At 43.5% G+C, this 25,180-nt stretch overlaps 1 protein-coding gene across 3 annotated transcripts in view; it reads left to right on the forward strand.

Moving 5' to 3' along the window:
- The window catches only part of LOC126334920 (acyl-CoA Delta-9 desaturase-like), a 110,957-nt gene that overhangs the window by 81,337 nt on the left and 4,440 nt on the right, over positions 1–25,180 (forward strand). For 2 of the 3 annotated variants that reach the window (XM_049997642.1, XM_049997641.1), the window contains exons 2-5: positions 9,214–9,511; positions 15,529–15,659; positions 18,000–18,205; positions 23,790–23,975. In XM_049997642.1, coding sequence (XP_049853599.1) covers positions 9,232–9,511; positions 15,529–15,659; positions 18,000–18,205; positions 23,790–23,975 — 803 coding nt within the window. In that variant the 5' untranslated portion in view covers positions 9,214–9,231. Of the gene's footprint in view, positions 1–8,950; positions 9,096–9,213; positions 9,512–15,528; positions 15,660–17,999; positions 18,206–23,789; positions 23,976–25,180 lie in introns of those variants that run through there. The other variant, XM_049997643.1, reaches the window with a different exon arrangement.

The following is a 25,180-nucleotide window of genomic DNA, read 5'->3' on the forward strand; positions in this document are numbered from 1 at the left end:
GTGCTGTCATCAAGAGTACAAGAGTGGGCCTTGTGCTCCGAAAGCCCATATCGATGATTTTTCGTTGAGCGGTTCGCACGCTGGCATTTGTTAATGGCCCATCACTGAAATCTTCATCAGTTTTGGGAAGGGTTGCACTTCTGTCACGTTGAACGATTCTCTTCAGTCGTCCTTGGCCCTGTTCTTGCAGGATCTTTTTCCGGCAGCAGCGATGTCGGAGATTTGATGTTTTATCAATTTCCTGATATCCACAGTAAACTCGTAAAATGGTCGTACGGCTTCATAGCTACCTCGCAGATGCTGTGTTCCATCGCTCTTGTGCCGACTATAGCACGACGTTCATACTCACTTAAATCTTGATAACCTGCTATTGTAGCAGCAGTAACCGATCTAACAACTGCGCCAGACACTTGTGTTGTACTGGCGTTTCAGGCCTCAGCGCCGTGTTCTGCCTGTTTACATATCTTTGTATTAGCATATGTATGCCTATACGAGTTTCTTTGGAGCTTCAATGTATTAACCTATGATCTTGTAATGCTAATCACTAGACAAATGTATTCCCGAATTTTCATTACTCTACATTGATTATTTTTTGATGTTGCGGTTCCGTCAATGTATTTCGCCTGTTTTGCGTGTATGTACTGTTTTTAAATGCTGAAAAACTGTGCTTATTACTGAGCTCCAGCGGTCTTTCATGAGTTTCACCCTAGCGACTAGCACGCCGTCAACCCCTTTCTGAAGGTGCAACTGTTGAGACAGCTAAACGGAAGCCTCTAACGGCAGCCGGCACGGTAGCTCAGCGTGTTCGGTCAGAGGGCTGTGTGCTCTCTGTAATAAAAAAACTGAGTCAAGGATTCAACGATCAACTTGAATAGATGTCTTGTCACGTCCGCCCAGACCACACGCAACGAACTATATCGAGGGGAAAAAAAAAAAACGGCTTGTCTGTACTCGCGGTGGCGAATTTCTCAGTAGTGTACAGCGCGCCGGGTCTTGCTCCTGAGGCATGCACGAAACGGCTCACATATTTTCTCATCTTTCACAGATTTGTAGCAGATACTTCATGTAACAAACGCAGCTCCAGTACGACGCGCTTCGAGGTTCAACATACCGTACGAGAGCGCTAGTCGAGCAGCATCGTTTGCGCATTCGGTTAAGATGCTAGAGTGGGAGTGTTCCGCTACAAAGAAGCGTGTTTCTTCAGAAAGGAGCAATAATAATAACGATATTCGTAGTGGTACCTATAGGGGAGAGTTGGGGAATTTGGCGAGGCGGGTAAAATGAGGCAAGTCAGTGAGTGAGAGCTGGACTTATGTGATCAGTGCTGTCATCTGGTACTCAGTTATGCAAATAAGGTTTACAGAACGCGGGACCTGTTACTTGCCAGATTTCGGCGCAAGAAGCAGGTGTGTGTTTTGTGCCTATTTCTTCTAATAAGTGGTCTCTAGTCACTGAGAGGTAAGCCATTTCCCGTTGTGTTAAACTACAAGTTTTTGTTGTTATGCCTATCTCTGCACGATTGTATAAGTATTATTTATGTAACTATACTTTCGTGTAAGCCATTCGTGTTGGGGTATTTTGACGCACAGGGCCTAGTTTGTCATTTAACCTCACATCAGATTCAGACTAATGAAAGCAGGTAGCTAAATGAGATACGATAACGTATATTTAATCAAAGCAGAAATAACATTGTGCATCATTTATACACGAATGGGCTCGTCTGTTCAGATACCGAGAACATACACTCGTTAAACAGAGAGAGCTTCTTGGACAGCGTTTAAAAAAAAAGTCGTCAGTGCTTTTCATAATGGAACAGCACGGCATAGTAGTGAAACATGCAGCTAAATTTAAAAAACTGAAACATGGACGCCGGTCGCGGTGGCCGAGCGGTTCTAGGCGCTACAGTCTGAAACCGCGTGGCTGCTACGGTCGCAGGTTCGAATCCTGCGTCGGGCACGGATGTTTGTGATGTCCTTAGGTTAGTTAGGTTTAAGTAGTTCTAAGTTCTAGGGGACTGATGACCTCATAAGTTAAGTACCATAGTGCTCAGAGCCATTTTTTTGAAACATGGACCCGAAAATAACAAATGTGCAACTGAGTTTTGTTTAATAAACACAAAATTCAATAAATATATTTGTATTATAAGATGTTCATAATGGAATGTATCATTCCTTACGTTAATTTACCAAAGTTACCCAATATGTCGGTAACGGAGGTAAGCGAACTTACGTGTAAAAGTTTTAAAAAAAATTGTATAAATCTTCTTATTATCTTTATCGCGTTAATACATTACTTTGCAACTTATTAATAGTTTCGGTTGCTAAACAGTCATCTTTAGATCTATAATAGTAACAAAACACAGAAAATTGCCTTTCGGTTGAAATGACTTCTAAAATTTTCAAGAACAACATTATTTCATAAGAAATGAACGTTAAGCAGCGAAAATGTATCACTCCTGTGAAGAATCCGTGTCTACGAGAACAATGTAGGCTAGAATGCCAACGTCTGATAGTGTATCTTGAAACCGTCTAAATAACTGGAAAACTTCTGTCAGATTAATGTAAACAATTATCAGTTTTTAAGACATATTATTTAAATAGGAGTTAGAACATAAATTGAACTGATAAACACATAGCATGCTCCCTAATGAGCCACGTTTTCAATAAACTGTGAGATACGGCAGTGAATTTACAGAGTACAATTCTTATTCTTTATTATTAGGGTTAGTAGTTGAGCCACTCTCTCACACTGTTGTTCCTGAAATTTCGTGCAGAAAGTGCTAACAAGTCAAGAAGGACACCGAGGTAAAGTTTAAATTAGAAACTCGACGAGGAAATCTCATATCTTACATCAACGTTTTCCTTGGTGGAAAACCGCCGTTTCTGGACGACGATGTGAGAAAAAACCTGTATTTCTTTAAGCATTTAGTACATCAGCACATATTTAAATTCGTGACGTAAATTAGTTGCCATTGTTCAGAGAAGGTTAGGTCAACAATTTTAGCGGAAGTCATTTCAAATTCAGCATCGACGTAGAGCTCACCTGAGGAGACGCGTTAGTAATTATGTATAGTTCATTTACATATTTCTTTGATAATATCACCAAATAAAAAGCTACATGTTATCGACAGACTGGTTGAAGTCCAAAGAGTATACAAAGAAGTTTGCTCTCAACATCCGACGAAGACAGCCAGGAAAGATGTCGAAATATCGTGAAAGAGGAAATGATATTTTAGATGCAATCCCCAAAAGCATGTCAACTTAAAAGTGACGTGTTTTACTGATACGTGGTAACGATGGCATTACAGTTGGATTGTCATACCCTATAAGTAGGAGAATTGCGTTCGCGCGAGAGTCGATTTGGTAACTTGCGTACCTACTGTGAACAAAACGAGGAATAAAAGTTTCTGTAATATTGTTTCGTGTCCAGCTTTCTACATCGGGAAACAATGAGAGTTACAGGAGCGTGGGAACTTCTTTACAATAGACGGAATATTATTCTAGGATCGTGTGCTTATCTGATGGAAAAGTGCTGTGCCTGATAATACAGTTTGGGTGCAGCTGTTTATTTCACTGCATACGATTAAAATACAACGCCTTAAAGACTCGATTGTTCTCAACCTTTCAACTTTTTATTCTGTTTCTCCGTAACAGTATTACCAGTAGGCTCTTTCCTGTGACTACAGTGCAGAAGCCATTTGAACATACATGATGTAGAACATTACAAGATTTTAGGTGCACGAATAGACCTCACATAGTCCTGGCAATATTTAATATGTTAAAGGGAGAAAGGAAGAGTAGAGTCTACCGTCTCGCTCATTATATGAGGGAGAGTCAAATGAAAACGCGACAGATGGAAATAAAATTTATTATTTCAAAAGCAATCTCCGTAACTGTTAATACCTTTATTCCGCTGTAAGAAAAGGCGGTCGATGCTTTCATTGGAAAGTGTTTACAGTTGCATACAGAACAATGCTTGTATCCAGGCATGCATATTTACCTCCGAAGCAAATGTCTTTCTTCAGGACTCAAAAACTATGGAAATCGCTTGGGGAGAGATCGAAACTGTATAGAGGATGTATAAGAGCGTCCCAGTGAAACTTCTGCAGCGTACTCGAAACAACCTTGGCAAGTTGTGGGCGGTCAATTATTTCGGACGAAGAGGTGCACGCCTGTCTTTTCTTCCAGTGAGACAGGTGTATTAAAGTTACAGAGACTACTTTAAAAAAAATAAAAAGCTTACTTAATTTTTTGCCATCTGTCTAGGTTGCCCCTAATAGATGGAGCACAAGTTACGATTGCGGAAGAATGAGGAAGGAAATTGGCCGTATTAGTTTTAAGTAGGTGATCCTCCCACATCCCTTAAGCTACTTGGTGAAACTGCAAAGTAAAGTCTGTATGGCAGGACGACGATTCAGACGACAGTCCTTTCCCATGCGAGGCTCGTGTTTCAATCACTGCACCATATTGATCAGTACATACGTCGAAATGCAAGCAAATTATTAATATGAATTTTATGTCAAACTTAACAACAATATCAGCATGTTTTTCGGTAGTGAACGCTCGTATGGCATTATTGGCCGCGAGGTCAGATGATCTTCGGTCTCCAGGTGCAACTCTCTCTCTATTGGACGCCACCTCGGCGACTTACGCGTCCGATGAAAATGATATTGAGGCAGCACAAACACTCAGCTCCCTAGCAGAGAAAATCTTCTCCCTGGCCGAGAATCGAACCCGGGGCCCCATTATCTACAGGCAGCGACGCTAATCACCTTTTCTTCCATTTTTCCTTTATTATTATCGGCATTTTACCTGGGCGGATGTCACATGATTATCCCTTCAAGTTCATCGTTGAATATTTCACTCAGTTTTTTGTTAGAGGGGGCAACCAGCTCTCTGACCACACGCAGTGAGCTATCGTATCAGCACCACTACACACCGCGTTGCTGACTTTTTTATATACGGAAAGCAGTTTAACGGCAAGTTGCTAGGCTGTGCATAAAACTTTTGGCCATAAGTTAGCATACAATTCTTTCTGTCTATCACCTAACGAATATTTATTACTGTGATGCACTACAGGGCACGCATGAAGATCAGCGTAACTCCACACAATGCAGTGCTTATACAAAGTAGTAAAAATGTTACATTAGATAATGGACAGTACGTCTAAAACTAGTAGAATTCACTTTAGTTTGTCCAACGAACTGTGCGATTTTAAGCGTCGCATAAATTATAAAATAATGGAAAATATTCGATCTCGTGAGTTCACGCTTCTTGCGTAATACGCCTACTGCCGAGTTACATGCTTTCTAAAGTTACTTCCAAATTATACAGAATCAAAAAGTCAAAACAAAGGAAGGACAACCGCTCCAAAATAGGGGTGCTCTACGCCCTATGTAGCCGATTATCGACTGGAACAGCTGCGGACACCAGTTACCAGTATAACAAGTTTAAAATCGAGGTCGCGGTATTTCTCTTTTCCGAGTTAGGTACCCAACACTCATATATTTCCTTCTCAAAGCTGATTCTGAAAAAGAGCTGTCAGTTGTTGTACGGTTCGAATCAACAAATTGTGTGTCTCTACTGATTAAACGAAAAGTAGAATAAGATATCCAATCTGCAGCGGAGTATGAGCTGATATGAAACTTCCTGACAGATTAAAACTGTGTGCCGGACCGAGACTTGAACTCGGGTCCTTTGCCCTTCGGGGTGGGGGGGGGGGGGGGGGGGGGGCACGGTGGCCGAGCGGTTCTAGGCGCTCAGTCCGGATCCGCGCGACTGCTACGGGCATGAATGTGTGTGATGTCCTTAGGGTAGTTAGGTTTAAGTAGTTCTAAGTTCTATGTTAAGTCCTCAGATGTTAAGTCCGATAGTGCTCAGAGCCATTTGAACCATTTTTGAACCTTTTGGGGGGCAAGTGCTCTACCGTCTGAGCTACCCAAGCACGACTCCCGACCCGTCCACACAGCTTCACTTCTGCAAGTACCTCGTCTCCTACCTTCCAAACTTCACAGAAGCTCCTTTGCGAAACTTGCAGAACTAGCACTCCTGGTAGAAAGAATATTTCGAAGACATGGCTTAGCCACAGACTGGGGACGTTTCTAGAATGAGATTTTCACTCTGCAGCGGAGTGTGCGCTGATATGAAACTTCCTGGTATATTAAAACTGTGTGCCGGACCGAGACTCGAACTCGGGACCTTTGCCTTTCGCGGGCAATCTGCGATTTAATCTGCCAGGAAGTTTCATATCAGCGCACACTCCGCTGCAGAGTGAAAATCTCATTCTGGAACTTCTGACACTTGACCTACAAATGGATTAACCACTTTTGGAATAACGTCAATTTGGCCACACTTTACGAAAATAATTGATATATCGCCAGTTCGGGAACTGAATGAAAAAAAATGAAATAATGTATTAATGTATTGGTGGGAGTCCATTTCTAATTCCCAGTTTACCGACTCTCTCTTTCCTAGCTTTTATTCCGTTCTTCTTTGTAAATCTTCAACAGAAGGAAGTCCTATAGTGTAAGACTCTCACACATTTAAGTGTTATTCTAAGATGGGACGTGTAAGCGCTTTGCAAACAGTCTCCTTTGTGGACTGACTGCATTTGCCCGCATCCTCGAAATGACACTAAGTCTGCTGCATATATTATCTGTGACTGAGGTTTATGTGATCATTTCATGTCCCCACAAATTATTACACTCAGATTGTTGCATGAGACGACTGATTCATGTCGTAGTCAGAGGATAATACTTTTCTGTCTTTTGTGAAGTGAACAATTTTATATTTCCATACATTTAAAGCAAGCTGCCAATCTTTGCATTATTTTTTTGTGATCATGGTTTCTGGTTTTGGTCGTTAACATTACATATGACAACCAAAGCATTTATGCCATGACTTTAGCACTACTCGGCAAGCTGAAGATGTTCCAAGAACCGGTCATAGCACAGTAAAAGGGTAATAACACAAATCAGTGTCAGCTGTGGTGTTCGAAATGATTAAGATTACTTTGAAGTCTTATCAAGATCTAACTGGATATTTGAGCAGCTTTTCTTTGGATAGAAACTCATTACAGACAACAAAGTCATCCACAAAGTGGCCACTTACTGACGTACCGTACTACCGTTCGCCATGACGAGTGCCTGGTACTAGCAAATACTCACCCTCCAGTGCCAGCCATCGGTGATGGTGAAAGTCATGAAAAACAATTATCATACGTCGGCCGAAGATCCAGAGGTGGAAATCAGCACGAATTTTATCTAAATGTGAATAACTAGTCGGGAGTTTAAACCTCGGTGCTTCTGAAAGCGTGTCACCTGTGCCTCCGCGCTGAGTTGCAAACGGAATGCTTCCTCGTTTCTCCAGCGGGTTTCCCGTATGCCGCAAAACGACGTATTCATATCGGGACGCGCGAGTCACTGGGATGTTACCATTTTGTTGACAGTATCTAAACGTAATAAATGCAAACATATGCTTACACTTTGTTTATACGTGAAACCCGTCCCAATGCTCCACGGGCTAGTAGAAAACCTGGAGAAGGGAAACTTAAACAAAAATACCCGTATGGTTTCGAAACGTGCTGTCAGGAAATAAATCCTTCGACAGTGAGTGAACTGCGAATGCTTTAGTAGCCATCAACAACTGCTGAAGTCATCTGACCTCTGGTAAGGTAATATTTGAAATAGTTCACGAGTGCGTATGCCATGAGATGGCTTGCTGTACCGTTTAGTCTGATTTCCTAGGTGAGTGTTGCAGTTTTATTTATTTATTTATTTATTTATTGCTTATTTAGCCTGACCTCTCTTACATCTCACCAGGAACAACATGCACAAAAAATATTTTATAACAGTCACAGTAATTAATAAATATAATAGTTGGTAGTATAATAACAATAATAATAGTAACAATAATAATGGTGATAAAATAATGGAGGAATTCAGAATGGTATATACTACATATTATATTACAAACTCAGTAATTTGCATTATTAATAAAAAGTAATAATGGCCAATAATAATAATAGAAACTGCAATAATAATAATAGAGGCCAAATTCCAACACTATAGTACACTCGTCAAACCTGAATGTTTATATGCATCTGAGACAATAGCCAAGAAGGGACTTTCAGACTTGGAAAAGAAAGAAAGGAAATTCCTTACAAAGATTCTTGGACCCAGAAAAATATCTAATGAATTTAGGTTCCGCCTAAGTTCAAATCAACAACTTTACCAACGATTTTAAAATATCACCACCACAACAAAGAACAGAAGACTGTCTTTCTATGGACATATTAAAAGAATGGAATCAGAGAGGCTCGCCAACAAGATTCTTCTCTTCCAGGAGAACAGGAAGACACAAGTTCCACGGGTGAAAGAAGTGCACTGGGCTCTAGAAAAATGCGGGATCACGGCAGAAGAAATTGTGAACAGGCAGATCTTTACGAAAAAGGTTGCGGAGGTGAAGGATTTCTTCGAGGAGAAAACGAGGAAGAACAGAGTATTCTCGGCAGAAGAACGTGCACGAGTGAGCCAACGAATGAAGGAGTACTGGCGAAAGAGGAAGGAAGAGTACTTTAGAAAGTGAGGGACTTTGTCATTCGTAGCCCATAGATTGTTGTAACGAAAATAAATAAGTAATAAAGTAGTGTATGCATTAAGATTAATTTTGATAAGTTCAGCACTTTTGAAACCTTTTTTTATTATTAGAAAAAGTGGAAAGGATAAAAAAGAGTAGAAGATTGTAATGAAAGCGACAATGGATGCTCGGAAAGAAAAGAATTTCAATACAGAACTCTGTAGACAAGAGGAGGAAAAGCGTTGGGGGAGGGGGGTGGAAGGGGGGGGGGGGGAAGTTAATGGGAGCGAGCTGCTGAGGAGAAAGCTACTGTGACAGCAGAAGGTCTCTGCCACTTAGCGTCGGACCTCATTTTGCTCGGCGCAGTGCAACAACTCGATATGACATGGACTTCTGAAGTTTGCAAGGATATTCTCAAATATTTTGAGGAATATTATTCCACAGTCAGGTTCCTGATACAGAAAATGATTTAGAGAACGTGACACTGTTGTGCGGCGGTACCCAGCTGTATTCGAACAGGTAAAATTTCGTTCCCTTTCCTATCCTTCCTGGACCTGATACTTTAATGACTAGCAGTTTATTGTTAAGGTTGTTGGGATAGCCAGGTTCGTGACCGGCCGCACTTTGTTGTTGACAGAAAAGCGCTCGCTTCGCGATGGCGCCGAACGTGACGACTCTGACGCTGCTGGGCATGACGGAGACAGATAGTCGGCCGGGACTGCGTACGCTGGAGAAGCGCTCGCCTCCAGAGGCCGAGCCGGAGAAGCTGCCGCCTCCAGAACCAGAGCCGGAGGAGCTGGAGCTGGATCCTGCACCGAGCTACGAGTGGCGCATTGTCTGGCGCAACGTCATCGCCTTCGTCTACCTGCACACCGCATCGCTGTACGGGATCTATCTTGCCATCACCACAGCCAAGCTGCTCACTGTTTTCTGGGGTAAGTGGCGATGCGAGGCGTTACGTTACTTTTGCCCGGATACCTCATCAGCAGCCTACGCGAATGTATACCGTCGCTGACTCAGTGCCAGTCAGAGCGAATATTGTATACCATCACTCGCACAATCTGAAAAAGACTTACGTAGTTGTGGAAATATGGGTTATCAGTAAAACAGGATGCCAAATCTATAAACTATACCAAAACACAAATTGTCGATGGATTTCACACTCTGTATCGTTTGTGTATGTTCATAACAGTTTGTTTCATTGGAGCAAATCTGTTCGCACATCGTCCGTGTATAATGTCCCGAAACTGATTTTATTCCTGGCATATAAGCGACGTCAGCGCTGTAACTACTGTGGCATCTTGAATTAACAATTGTAAACAACGGACGTGCATTGAACCAGTCAGTTATCAGCAGGCAGCGGTAAGCAGTGGACGTTCTGCCGCAGTGTGTCACATTGCAATGGAGCAACATGTCTAACTCAAATAATCAAGATAGTCTTTTGAATAATTGGAAGAAGAGAAAGTGTCTCGCAAACCTTGACTACAGAACAAAACGAGTGGATGCCTGCCGGAACTTGATTGAAATGCAAAACATAGGCAGTTCTTTTCTGGAAAAATCAGCACTGGTGAAGATAATTGGTGTTATCTATAAGAATCTACCATAAAACGACACAAGTGTGTAACACGCCCGGGCGTACTAATGGGTGGGGTACCTTAAACTGTTTCTCGTTTCGACCGTGCGCCCCGTCCACACCACGTACCTGATAATCCCGCGGCGGTCGTACAGTTCTGCTCCACACTGCTGCTGGCTTGCCTGAAATTATCTATCTAAATATGCAAGCGGGTTTAGGGGAGCCACTCAACGTTAAAACAGAACACTGCTGGACCTCTGGTATAAACAACTATATTCTGAGACGATTAAAGAAAATCGCAGGTTGCACTGTTTACATTCTAATCCGTAAGTGTTTATCCCAATTAATGGATGATTCCGCGCGACTGCTACGGTCGCAGGTTCGAATCCTGCCTCGGGCATGGATGTGTGTGATGCCCTTAGGTTAGTTAGGTTTAAGTAGTTCTAAGTTCTAGTGGACTGATGATCACAGATGTTAAGTCCCATAGTGCTCAGAGCTATTTGAACCATTTTTAATGGATGATTAACAGTCCACAAAATCACTCAGAGGAGCATACGCGTAACCGACACGACGTGGGTGATTGTTGATGATGCGGAAGCCGAAAGATCGAACGAAAGTTTTTACGCTCGTCATGCATACACAAATTTCTTTTGGTGCGGTCCTCCTTGACACTAGTAACGATATAACACCGATTATAGAGTTAATTATTCAGTTCTCAGTTCTCAATTGTACGAGCGTGCGCGTAACCGTCGCAAAGCGGCTGATTGTTGATGATGCGGAACGCGATGACCGAACCCACGTTCTCACGCTCGTTACAAGACACTGGCACTTGACTGCACTCTTTTATCGTAACTAATTTCTACTGATTCACATCAGTTCATTCTGGGAGACAGACACGGCGCGGATGATTGATACTGTACGGTACGACACGCAACGAAAGGGTACACAAATACGTTATCAGCAGCACTGCTCATTTTTAAATTACTTCTTGATGCACTTTCCTCTGAATCATTTCCTTATTTTATCATTTTACTGTAATAGCACTCGTAGCAACACTTCAACTTCCATGCTAACAATGCCTCTCGCATGCAGAGTGCCGGCCGGAGTGGCCGACAGGTTCTAGGCGCTACAGTCTGGAACCGCGCGACCGCTATGGTTGCAGGTTCGAATCCTGCCTCGGGCATGGACGTGTGTGATGTCCTTAGGTTAGTTCGGTTTAAGTAGTTCTAAGTTCTAGGAGACTGATAACCTCAGAAGATAAGTCCCATAGTGCTCAGAGCCATTTCTGAGAATGCAGAGCTACACACAACGCAACATAACAGTTCCGTGTCCCGCGCACGTCTCTGCAGACGCGGCTGCCCGCAAAGATACTCCGCAACTAAGCCAGCGATATGACAGTACGCTTACAAGAGCAGATATTAACATTCCAGCCAGTGTAGAACGCTAGTTGAGCAACATTCACCTCTCTGACATCGTCGTATGAACGTTCTTTGCGTTGTACTCAAGTGGGGAAACAGCTGAGGCGTTAAAACTACTGTATTAACTTTTCTCTTATGTTTTTATTAATCCAGTGTCTAAACTTTTGGACTCGCGGAGTATGTCTCCTGAATCGTTGAATGTAAACGAGAATAGCCGATTCAGTCTTACAGATTTTATGTGCAGTCCATCACACAAACGCTAGTCTTATTTAAGTGCAGTCATCATAGGTGGACAAGCAACAGACGGCTACTTCCGGCAGTGAGTCGCCGGTGGGGCGCCGTCGTAAACACGACCCTTGCACAACCAGCTGGGCTGCGCGACGCGTCCGCTCACAGCGATAGCTGGCCGGCCTCGTACGAGCTTTCAGCTGCTGCGCCTTCACGACCAGCCTGCATTCATGAACTGTTGCAAAGAATATCGTCAAGTGGAATGTGACCCTCAACGAGTGAAAGAAAGGATGAATACATTCAGCGTTACTGACAACACTGCTGTAAATTAAAATAGCAACACCAGGATGGACGGCAACTAATAAAATTTTACTTACAGTGCGTACAAAGCATAACAGAAAGAATATTTGTTGAAATTATCTAGTTAATGTGCTGGCAACTGTGTGGTGGCAGCAAGGGTTCTAACCTGGCTGGCCATCGAATCGAAACCGACAAGGGGACTTAGCCTACTCGTCACCACCTGTTTCGTCCTAATTTATGGTATTCACTGAGGTGCCAAAAGTCATGGGATAGCGGTATGTACATATACAGATGGCGGTAGTATCGCGTGCAAAACGTATAAAAGGACAGTGCATTGGTGGAGCTGTCATCTGTGCTGAGGTGATTCACGTGAAAAGGTTTCAAGAAAATGGCTCAAATGGCTCTGAGCACAATGCGACTTAACTTCTGAGGTCATCAGTCCCCTAGAACTTAGAACTACTTAAACCTAACTAACCTAAGACCATCACATAGCCGGCCGGGGTGGCCGAGCGGTTCTAGGCGCTACAGTCTGGAACCGCGCGACCGCTACGGTCGCAGGTTCGAATCCTGCCTCGGGCATGGATGTGTGTGATGTCCATAGGTTAGTTAGGATTAAGTAGTTCTAAGTTCTAGGGGACTGATGACCTTAGAAGTTAAGTCCCATAGTGCTCATTGAACCATTTGACATCACATACATCCATGCCCGAGGCAGGATTTGAACCTGCAACAAACGGAAATTGGTACTCTTGCCACTGTGGTTCGAGATCCTTATGTTAATGTTTCAAATGCCTCTAAGCTCTATGGGACTTAACATCTGAGGTCATCAGTCCTCTAGAACTTAGAACTACTTAAACCTAACTAACCTACGGACACCACACATATCCATGCCCAAGGCAGGATTCCAACCTGCGACCGTAGCAGCAGCGCGGTTCCTGACTGAAGCGCCTAGAACCGCTCGGCCACAGTGGCCGGCTTCCTTGAGTTAGTTCGCGTCAAAACGCAAGGGAATCTGGCATGAGCCAGAGTAGTGTTGTTCGTGTTCTGCATTACCATAAAGATCATCCTTACCATATCAGTCTCCACCAAGAATTAATTGGTACGGGTTGTATACGTCGCATTGAGTTCTGCCGATGGGCTCAACTTCAGATTCAGAGGGATGACACATTTATCAATTTGATTTTATTTACTGACGAGGCTACATTCACGAACCATGGAAGTGTTAATTTGAATAACATGTATTACTGGGCAACTGAACATCCGTGTTGGCTGCGGCAAGTTGAACACCAAAACCCGTGATAGTTGAATCTATGGTGTGGGATTCTGGAGGACAGAATTATAGGCCCCTATTTCATCGAAGGAAATCTTAACGATAGGAAGTACACCACATTCGAGCAAGGAACATTAGGTCTTTTCCTTTAGGAACAAGTAACAGGATGTGGTATCAACACGATGTGTGTCCGGCATTTTTTTCGCTATGGCTAGAAATGAGTTGCAGAGACAATTCCCAAATCGTTGGATTGGACGCGGAGGAGACGTGTCGTGGCCGGCTCGTTCGCCAGACTTGACGCTTCCGGATTTTTCTCTAGTGCGGATTCGTAAAAGACATTGTTTATAAATACGATCCAACCACACCTAAAGATATGCAAGAGAGAATTGTCAGAGCATGTGCTCCGATAAGTGCCGAAGTGATAAGGAATACAACTCAATCCATGATAAGACGATTGTAGCACTGCATTGATACCGATGGTCAACACTTCTGACACCTTCTGTAAATGGACGTTCATACCTTCTTTGTGACCTACGTTGACCTTAAAAGGCCTTACCGTTACACATAATTGGATTCGTCTCGACAGCCAGCCGGTGTGGCCGAGCGGTTCTAGGCAATTCAGTCTGTAACCGCGCAACCGCTACGGTCGCAGGTTCGAATCCTGCCTCGGGCATGGATGTGCGTGCTGTCCTTAGGTTAGTTAGGTTTAACAAACTTTTCAGCTATTGTCATGCTTTCTGAGCTATTCTAAGTGGCAATAGTTAGTGACTCATCCTGTATAAAGATTTTTATTTATGCTTCTCTTCTGAAATACCTTCCCAACGTCTCACTTATGCCACATGGCAAAACTTATCTTCAATGGCTAGGTCATACTATATGTCGTATTTTGATCAGACAGAATGGGCATATTACAAGCCAGACGGAACAGTTAAAGTTCCTAGGCGTTCGGGTAGATAGTAAGCTGTTGTGGAAAGTCCATGTCCAGGATCTTGTTCAGAAACTAAATGCTACTTTATTTACCATTAGAACAGTATCTGAAATAAGTGACACTTCAACACGAAAAGTAGTCTAATTCGCATATTTTCACACTCTTATGTCGTATGGTACTATTTTTTGGGGTAATTCTTCTGATTCAAAACGGGTAGTTTTGGCTCAAAAACGGGCTGTTCGAGCTATATGTGGTGTAAGTTCGAGAACCTCTTGCCGACCCCTATTCAATAGTCTGGAAATTATGACATTGCCTCACAGTATATATTTTCTTTAATGTCATTTGTTGTTAGCAATGTTAGCCTATTCCCAAGAGTTAGCAGCCTTCACTCAGTTAGTACTAGGCAGAAATCCAATCTGCATGTGGATTGCACTTCGTTGACTCTTGTGCAGAAAGAAGTGCAGTATTCTGCTGCATTCATCTTCAATAAGCTACCACAAGAACTCAAAAATCTTGGCAGTAGCCCAAACTCTTTTAAGTCTAAACTGAAGAGTTTCCTCATGGCTCACTCCTTCTATTCTGTCGAGGAGCTCCTGGAAGAGCTAAAAAATTAAGCAAATTCCAGTGTTACATTGTTGATTTTCTTTATTTAATTTTACGACTTGTCACATGAATATGTTTTTTTATATTTCATTTTATCTGTTTCTAATATCGTGTTATAATTTCATGTATTTACTCGTTCCATGACCATGGTGACTTCTCCTTAAAATTGGTCCCACGGAACAATAAATAAATAAATAAAAATAAATAAAGCTGTACCGACCCAGGTGGCCGAGCGGTTCTAGGCACCACAGTCTGGAACCGCGCGACCGCTACGGTCGCAGGTTCGAATCCTGCCTCGGGTATGGATGTGTGTGATGTTCTTAGGTTAGTTAGGTTTAAGTAGTTCTAACTTCTAGGAGACGCAGAGTCATTTGAACCATTTTGAACCCAAGCTATCTGAAGTCTACGACTTAGTCTAGTAATCCATAATCGACATTTGTTTTTGATGTAATGGATTCTTCCCCTCTCAGTGTCAATCTTAAATTTTCACGTGGATACTATGCCATTGAATCACTCAAAAAAGTCGTTTAGCAAGTGAGACGATCGCTGCAGGTCATCGTTTTACTTCATCTGACGATAGAAATAAGTGGCTAAAGGGAGTGACGCAGTGTGCTTACTGACTTGGCTGTTTTCAGTGTACTTCCTGGGCGGGCTGGGGGGCATGGGTGTGACGGCAGGGGCTCACCGGCTGTGGGCCCACCGCTCCTACAAGGCTAAGTGGCCGCTCCGCCTGCTGCTCGTCATCTGCAACACCATCGCCTTCCAGGTACGTCCCTCCCACAGCTCATCTCTTCTCCTACAAATTGGTGTGCCGAATACACTAAGCAGATTCAGAAGGATGTAGGTTGCAGTGGGTACTGGGAGATGAAGAAGCTTGCACAGGACAGAGTAGCATGGAGAGCTGCATCAAACCAGTATCAGGACTGAAGACCACAACAATAACAACAACAAAAACAACAACAACAAGTTCCTATGGGAACAAACTGCTAAGGTCATCGCTCCCTTGGCTTAGACACTACTTAATCTAACTTACGCCAACGATACCACATACACCCATGTCAGAGGGGTGACAAGGGGCCTCACACCACACGGCTACGCCACGCGGCTGTTCTCTTACAGGGTGTTCGGAAAGTTGATACGCAGTCGCAACATGTGTTGGAAACGACGTCCACTGACGGCTATACGAGTCTCGACGCGCTTGATTTTATTGGGAAACAGCTTCTGAAGATCTTGTTGTGATATACTTATTTCACTTTTTAAGTCATGAAGCGTTCGTAGGAATTACGATACACTACTGGTTTTGCTGCTCCCGAAAGAAACGTCTGGTGGAGTAAGATCCATTGACGGGGGCCACAGTTTTTTTTGAGATGACACGACCCCTAGAAATCTATTCCAGAAGACCCATAGTATTGTTAACTGTGTACGCAGTACCGTTATGTTGTTGAAATCTGGAGTAGTTTCTTCCTTTAGGTAGCTGATGAAATCGTGGATCATTGAAAAATACCGTCCACTGTTCACGGTTTATTCAAAAAATTAAGTTCCAATATTGCGCCATCTTGATATTGCTTACCAGCCGGCCGCGGTGGCAGAGCAGTTCTAGGCGCTTCAGTCCGGGACCGCGCAACTGCTACGGTCGCAGGTTCGAATCCTGCCTCGGGCATGGGTGTGTGTGATGTCCTTAGGTTAGTTACATTTAAGTAGTTCTAAGTCTACGGGACTGATGACCTCAGATGTTAAGTCCCATAGTGCTTGGAGCCATTTGAACCATTTTTGAACAAAATTGTACGGTGACAGGGACTAAAAATCTGGGAACTTCGCCAAAATTCCCAAGTTGGAGTCAGATCTGGCACACGTTTTAACTTGTCAGGAAGTTTGAAATTATTCACTAACTGTTCCTGAAAACCGGTGGAACCACCAACAACGAGAAGTTAAAAATTATAGTAGCTAAGTTCTCCCTTAATAAACAAAAGTGTTTCACGTTGATTCAACGGCTTGTAGCAAAAAATAGATGGAAACTACTCACATATTACACGAATCACCATTTACGGCTAAGCAAAATATTCACTATGCAATCTATCTTAATCAATATAGGTCGAATGCTGTAATAAAGACACTATAAATGTGCCAAACGGATTTTCGTAGCAAAAATGAAAGAAAACGAACATTAATTAATATCACGCGAGAATTGTCGTTTGTATAAGCTGATTAGATCTATCGGATTGTGCGTTGTCGTCTGAATGCTGTATCGTCCTCTGACTACGACTGCAGGCGAAATGTAACGGTATTAATTATGGTCAATTTCTCGCACTCCCGATCGTTAATGACAAGATTCGCACACAAGCATTACTTCTTCTTCAATTAGCAATTTATCGGTCTTCACGAAGCAATATGCCCCCTGTTTCTGTAATCCAATCAAGTCAAATTCGTTGTCAATAAACAAAATTGAACCCGCAACCTCTACTTCGCGGTCGCACGTGCTGCCTACCCCTTAGAAAAATTAAGAACGACAATGCTGGTAAACCTCTTACGTTATCTGATTTTCAAACAGCTGAGCAAAACTGAACGTACTCAGACATTTCTCTCTTTACTTATTCTGATAAACAGTAAACTGACACACACGTCCAGATCGTCCGTTCGCAGAACGCTGCCATCTCTCTCCCCACATCCACCACTGCTAGCAGCTCACATCCAACTGCGCAACGCTACGCGCTGTTCACATTCAACTGACCAACACTACAATAGCGAATATTCCAACAATACCAACCAGTCACAGACTGCACACAGGACAGCCAGTGATTTTCATACAGAGCGCTACGTGGCGTTACCAACACAAAAACCTAAACAGCCTACTTACAATGTATGCTCTACGTTATCGAAATTTCAAAATTTATCATATTTAAGTACGTTATTCTTTGCTGTAGGATTAGAAATTATCATTGTACACACAGTAACGTTTTGCATTCAGACGTATTGTTTTGAAAATGTCTTAGAAGGTACTTGCTTTTATTTCCTTTGGGACTACGTTTTTGACTGGGCTGTTTAACTTGGCGTCGATCCCAACTATCTGCATTAGAGCAACATAAGACGCAGCTGCCACCTGTTTCAGAACCACATCTACGAGTGGGTGCGCGACCACCGGGTGCACCACAAGTTCACGGACACGGACGCTGACCCGCACAACTCGAGCCGCGGCTTCTTCTTCTCTCACATCGGCTGGCTGATGGTGCGGAAGCATCCTGACGTGAGCGAGAAGGGCAAAAAAGTGGATATGTCGGACCTGGAACGGGATCCCCTCGTCATGTGGCAGAAGAGGTACGTAACCCCTGAAGAATCCTTACCTACAAGACTGGTGGCCAAACTACAGCGTTTTACCGGTGTAAGTGCAGATATTTCTATTGATGACCGAGGACAGTGTACTGAACAACGTTACACCAGTATTTACCTCATCTGCAGTCTAATTATTTTAGCTAATACCGATAGTTTGTTTTGGGGTTGACGTAAGTACGCAGGGCACATACCAGCCATTAATGTTTATTTCAACCTTGGCAACAAATCAGGTATTGACGTGTGGGCGTGCGGACGCAAAATGGATAGTCTATACTAAAAGGCATAGTCAACTTCTTTGTGCAGTTACGACTGTGCAGAAAACAAAGGTGGTGAATTATTTGACGTGTTTACGGGAAGACTGTTCACGCAGCGAAAAATCAAACAACACACTGAAGTGGGTTCATATTAAGGTGTAACATCTGCACATATGCTCGTAACAGCCTGCATTTCATTAAGAGGAAACGAGCACTTAATGCAGAAAAACCAAACACATTAGCACTATTTGTGGCATTACACTTCTAAGAATTTTTGAACATGGAGTATTGTGCCCTCTGTAGATCGTATCATCAATCAGTGTGGGTGGACGTGATAACAGTGAACCGTATGTCGGTCAAGAGGTAGGCTTCATGCTCAAGAATATAGCGAATACGCGCAGACGTCGCCAGAAGGCAGTGTGTGGCAAAAATAATATCGTCAGTCTTTGACTTCGATGTCAAACCGTCTGAGAGGTCCGAAGTGTTTGAGGCGATTATGATAAGGTTTATAGTAGCATTAAGCTCACGTGTTTCAAGAGAAACACATCGGACAGAAAAATTATTCATCCTCGGGAGACATAGTGCTATTACCAGAAAGAGATTTTCACTCTGCAGCGGAGCGTTCGCTGATAAGAAACCTTCTGCAGATTAAAACTGTGTGCCGGACCGAGACTCGAACTTGGGACCTTTGCCTTTTGCCGGCAAGAGGTCTACCAACTGAGCTACCCAAGCACGACTCACGACCCCTCCTCACAGCTTCAGTTAGAGGTAAGAGACGAGGTACTGGCAGAGCTGAAGCTGTGAGAAAGGGTCGTTAATCGTGTTTGGGTAGCTCAGTTGGTAGAGCACTTGCCCACGAAAGGCAAAGGTCCCGAGTTCGAGTCTCGGTCCGGTACACAGTTTTAATCTGTTGGGAAGTTTCAAGTATCATGCTATTATCTTGTAACACAGCTTCTAACTTTAATAATGGCTTCAGCTAGGTGAGGAAGAAAGTCCACTTTCTTTCAGGTATGCCATATACATCTGAAAACACTCATTGATGATAAGGTACCGTTATGCTGCCAAATTGCAGTTACGTTTATTCACCTGCTCTTCCAAAAAATCGCAGACATTTTCTATGGGATTAAGATTGGAATTTTAGCGTGCCAATCATGTTACGGTAGAGTGTCAGAATGTCCGTCAAGTACATTAACACAGCTGTTATTTTGGAAGACAGAGTGCCCAAAGGGTACTCATCACAGAGGTATAGAGGGAACGGCAGCACTTGGTCACAGAGGCTGCTGAAAGAAACCCCTGTTCAATTTAATCCTTACCCAAAGAAGCCAAAGCCATGGCGCGAGAAACACATCACACAACTACACTCGGCCTCTGATATACCCACCACACATTGCGTTTTGAACACTTCACTGGCATCTTTGCGCGCAGTCCCTTACACCCTTTGAAAAGAGCCGAAAGCGGGGCTTGTCGGACCAAACTACACCCCCCAGTCAGATAAGGTGCAGTTTCTGTGTTGTTTGGCCCATTGAAGTCGTGCAGCTCTATCTCTCGTCATAAGGAATACCATTTACCGTGGTACTCGACTCCAAACGTCCACTCCATGCTGTTCACTTCGAAACATTCGTTCGTAAACTGGCTGAGATTAAGCTGAATTCGCTGACAGCAGCAACTCCTGTCGAGTTTGAAACAGAGTGTCGTTGATAAGGAGTGAAACTCTTCTCCAGTTCCTGTGGGCTGGATTTTTTTACGGCGATTGTTGCTACGCAGTATTACAGGAAGGTTAATTATTTTATTTTAATTATAACCTTCGTTACTTGAGAGGGCCTCCATGAGAAAGGAGTGTTGGTAGGACAACGAAACTTTGTGGAAACATTTGTAAGAACATGTTGGAGAGAAATAATGAATTTATCTCAGCACTTTTCGAACGTTGGGCCACGGAACAGTCAGGTGTCGTGACACAGCTCGTAGAATAGTCTGCTGTCCCGATACAGCTCGTGTACTGCTTGTAGGTTGTACACTGCGTCCAGCATACTCAGCCATGGCAACAGAAACTTCTTCAATAATTTGTGACGCACTTGGCCATCGGCCTCTCCCCAGAGCAATTCCCAAATCCCCAGTAAATTCGATATTCCGAATCATATTCTTCAACCCCACCTTCAACCCTCTCTCTGTTGCTTTAACGCGTAGTTTCTCGCGAAGAGGAGCAGCACTGTTGCTTTTGTTGTGAGAAAACAGCTTTGCAGGTGAAAGCACTGCTCATCTTGTCTCGGCACATGTTGACTGTTGGTAGCTGTGATGCGCCCTGATACTTGTGTTTCAGGCCTACGTCGCCACACCAGTACTGTCGGATAAAGGCAAGTCATGATACTGGCGCTGCTAACAACGCAAGTCCTGCAGCACACAGTCCGAACATCACTGCTGTAACGTTGGGTACTCATGCAGTAAGCAGTTTTCCGTTTGCACTGGCTCAAGTAGCGGAAGTTTAGTTGCGAGTGGTTTAGTATTCCTTGTAGACAGTTTGGGCTGTACCCGTCGACACAGCAACAGATCGAGCAATTTCATTCACTGGATGACCGTAGGCGCGTCGGAACGCTATTTTGATTTTCTGTTATTCTTTGACCTACCTTACTGGGCTGATACCATACAACTGCCTCACACATACACACCACTTCACTAACACAACGTTCGTTATCAGTGGAACGTCGCTTGAACACTTGTTGCCAATTTTACACCACTTACACCGCCCCATAGCGACCATTGCTGTGTTTCAGGGTGGTAACCAATATTCTGTCCGTCGAGATTACGGTGTCTATCGGGAGCTGCACACAGTTGATCTCTTTACGTTCGTAGTACCGTATATCTCCCACTCCCAACGATATGATAGGCGCCATTAAATGGACCAGTGGTGACATTCATCCTTCTTTTCGTCCAGTTTACGAACCAATTCGAGGTATGCATCGACGAGGAGACAATAGAGTTCTTTTTTATATGTATAATATCACGGAATGATAACAATGGTATCAGCGTAATGTTCTGAGCGGGCATAAGCATAGTCATTGGAAGAATACTGTGCCATGTTAAGACCAGTTTAGCCGCTAGCGGGCATCGCGCGCCATACAGATGGTTACCATGTAGAACACGTGTACATATTTATCTGGTTTTCCAAGTTTCGAACACCTTTAGTGATGTCAAGAACGTTTCGTATCTCAAACTGTTATATTTCACCCATAATAACGAACGTGTAGTATCCGTTGACAGATCTTCTCGGGTTGACGGAGACAGAAAGAAGAAAGAAAAGTTACAATTCAGCCTTTCGTCGGCGACGAGTACGTTGGAGAAGGAAATTTGGCGTGTCTTCTTCAAAGGAACCATTACACCCTTTTTCTTAGAGAAAGCACGCCTCAAACCCAGAAACGTCGTCGTCCAGAAGAGAAGTTTCGACAGTTTTTCTCCTTGTGCCGCGCGGGATTAGCCGAGCGGTCTTATGCGCTGCAGTCATGGACTGTGTGGCTGGTCTCGGCGGAGGTTCGAGTCCTGCCTCGGGCATGGGTGTGTGTGTTTGTTCTTAGGATAATTTAGGTTAAGTTGTGTGTAAACTTAGGGACTGATGACCTTAGCGGTTAAGTCCCATAAGATTTCACACACATTTGAACTTTTTTTCTGCTTGTCAGCTACAGGCAAAATGTACATATGATATTACACAGATTGATCAGGACTAATCTGGAAAGCTTGTAACGGTGTTGCAGGGTAGGTTGTGCTATGAAGTAATCGTTAAGAAAAAGTTCTATACATGGCGCCTTGAAGTTAGCAAATCAGGCCGTCACGCGTGCAGATTCAAGCACCCCACCAGAGAAGATGTCACAGAACGTGTTCTTCCTCTGGTTTCTTATAACAAAACAGGAGAACGATACAAAAATTGAACATGGGACTGTAGTAGGGGCCGAAACCAAACCAAAGACCAAGCAATCACGAGCGCCGTGATCTACTCTATGGAAACAACTGAGACTAATTGAATCTGTCAGCAGAGAAATTTACGCTCACAACGTCCTGATTAGCTAACTTCAATAACTAACTCGGAAACGGCGCAACGAAACGAATTTTTTTCTTAACAATTATTTCTCAGCACAACTGACCCTTCAGCACCCTAACAAGCTTTTCAGACTGTTTCTGATCACACTGTATATCACTAAGAGGAAAGTTTTGTTGCCGTCAAATCTAAATCTACATCTACGTCTACATCCATACTCCGCAAGCCACCTGACAGTGTGTGGCGTAGGGTACCTTGGGTACCTCTATCGGTTCTCCCTTCTATTCCAGTCTCATATTGTTCGTGGAAAGAGGGATTGTCGGTATGCCTCTGTGTGGGCTCTAATCTCTCTGATTTTATCCTCATCCTCATGGTCTCTTCGCGTCATATACGTAGGAGGGAGCAATATACTGCTTGACTCTTCGGTGAAGGTATGTTCTCGAAACTTCAACAAAAGCCCGTACCGAACTACTGAGCGTCTCTCCTGCAGAGTCTTCCACTGGAGTTTATCTATAATCTCCGTAACGCTTGCGCGATTACTAAATGATACTGTAACGAAGCGCGCTGCTCTTCGTTGGATCTTCTCTAGCTCTTCAATCAACCCTATCTGGTACGGACCCCACACTGCTGAGCAGTATTCTAGCAGTGGGCGAACAAGTGTACTGTAACCTACTTCCTTTGTTTTCGGATTGCATTTCCTTAGGATTCTTCCAATGAATCTCAGTCTGGCATCTGCTTTACCGACGATCAACTTTATATAATCATCCCATTTTAAATCACTCCTAATGCGTACTCCCAGATAATTTATGGAATTAACTGCTTCCAGTTGCTGACCTGCTATATTCTAGCTAAATGATAAGGGACCGTAGCGGTCGCGCGGTTCCAGACTGTAGCGCCTAGATCCGCTCGGCCAACCCGGCCGGCCCGGAAGACAAGTTTTGACAGTTTTTCTCCTTGTCAACTACAGGCAATATGTAGATCTTGCGTTTCGCCTCATTAATGTAACTATAGAGATCGTTTCTGATAAGAAGTTGTATTCCACAGTGCTTTATGCCAATTTTGAAAACTGTTTATGTATTTCCTTAAGCCACGACCGAAATGCGGCTTTCGTTAAAGATATTCTGAAGATATTTTATTCGCACAGAATCAAACCAAAATCTTTTGCTCCTAAACTTAGCTGTGTACGCAACCTGCACTTGAAATATTAAATATTTTACTGCCTAAGATTTTCCCTAATGAAATTGACTTTTTGTGGTGATGTAATATACGACTGTATATATTGGTGCTGCAGGTGGTACCTCTTCATCATGCCGCTGTTCTGCTTCGTGCTGCCCGCCTGGATCCCGGTGCGTGTGTGGGGGGAGGACCCCTGGGTGTCGTGGCATGTGGCTGCTATCTTTCGCTACACGCTGTCCCTCAACTGCACGTGGCTCGTCAACAGCGCCGCACACATCTGGGGAGTCAAGCCATACGACAGGTAAGGCGGAACAACACTCTAGCTGTTGCGACTGCCCAAATACTTCGCAGTGTCTAGTTCTGTGATATCAGCATGATACACTGTTGCAATACAAATCTGAAGTGGGTACCTTTGTAATGTACATTTCATTTCCACCTAAGATTTTAACTTGGATCTCACATCTTCCTGGATCACAAGCCCCGATCTCCGCATGTATAAAACTTCCAAACCCCTCAAGCTTCCAGATAGATTAAAACTTTCCACCGGAGCTGGAATTCAGCCCCAAACCTAGCCTTTCGCGAGATGTATTCTTATTGAGTGAACTACTAATGCACAACTCCCGACCTATCGTAGCAATTTTACAGTGAAATAGTGAGAGGGCACAAACTGCTTTATGGTGAGAGGCTTACCCCACAAATTTAGTACACCTGCCCACCTATTTAACGTAAAGTATCGCTGAAACATATAACCGACCTATTACAAGACTCATTTTTCCAAGGGCTGTCATATAAACAGCATTTTCTTCAGTTCAGTAAGCCAGGTGCTTGTACTTTTACGGCAGTTGTTTGTTTATCTGATAGTAATTGCTACATCAAATGCTCTGATCCGTCAGGATATGCTTCTACATCTACATCTACATACATACTCCACAATCCACCATACGGTGCGTGGCGGTGGGTACTTCGTACCACAACTAGCATCTTCTCTCCCTGTTCCAGTCCCAAACAGAACGAGGGAAAAATGACTGCCTATATGCCTCTGTACGAGCCCTAATCTCTCTTATCTCATCTTTGTGGTCTTTCCGCTTACTAAATACGCAGTTATTGGATCTGAGCTGCCTCTTTTATCTTAGAATTAAGGCGCAAAAAGAGCAATAATTTCGGGAACAGGTGTACACTATTAGTATGGCATTCGGGCGAACTTTGGACACGCAGCCGACATTTACATCCGAAATCTATAGGATAACATCACTCATTACACAAAGAAGTAATGGAGACACTTGGATAAGTATGGTAGAAGTAAGGTATATCTTGGTCCAAAAATGCCATGGTACTCGTAGCCTATCCTCACTCGTATTTTTTGCAGTGTGATTCCGTTAGCTAACAGTCGCCCAGAGCTCTGAGAGGGAACTTATATCGATGATGTGGCTACCGCCTGTCTGGATACTGTTGCTGATACAAACATAGTGAAGGCTGCATAAAAATAATCGTTAGGAGCAGCTCAAT

Source organism: Schistocerca gregaria, chromosome 2 (assembly GCF_023897955.1).
Source record: "Schistocerca gregaria isolate iqSchGreg1 chromosome 2, iqSchGreg1.2, whole genome shotgun sequence".
In the NCBI taxonomy this organism is placed as follows: domain Eukaryota; kingdom Metazoa; phylum Arthropoda; class Insecta; order Orthoptera; family Acrididae; genus Schistocerca; species Schistocerca gregaria.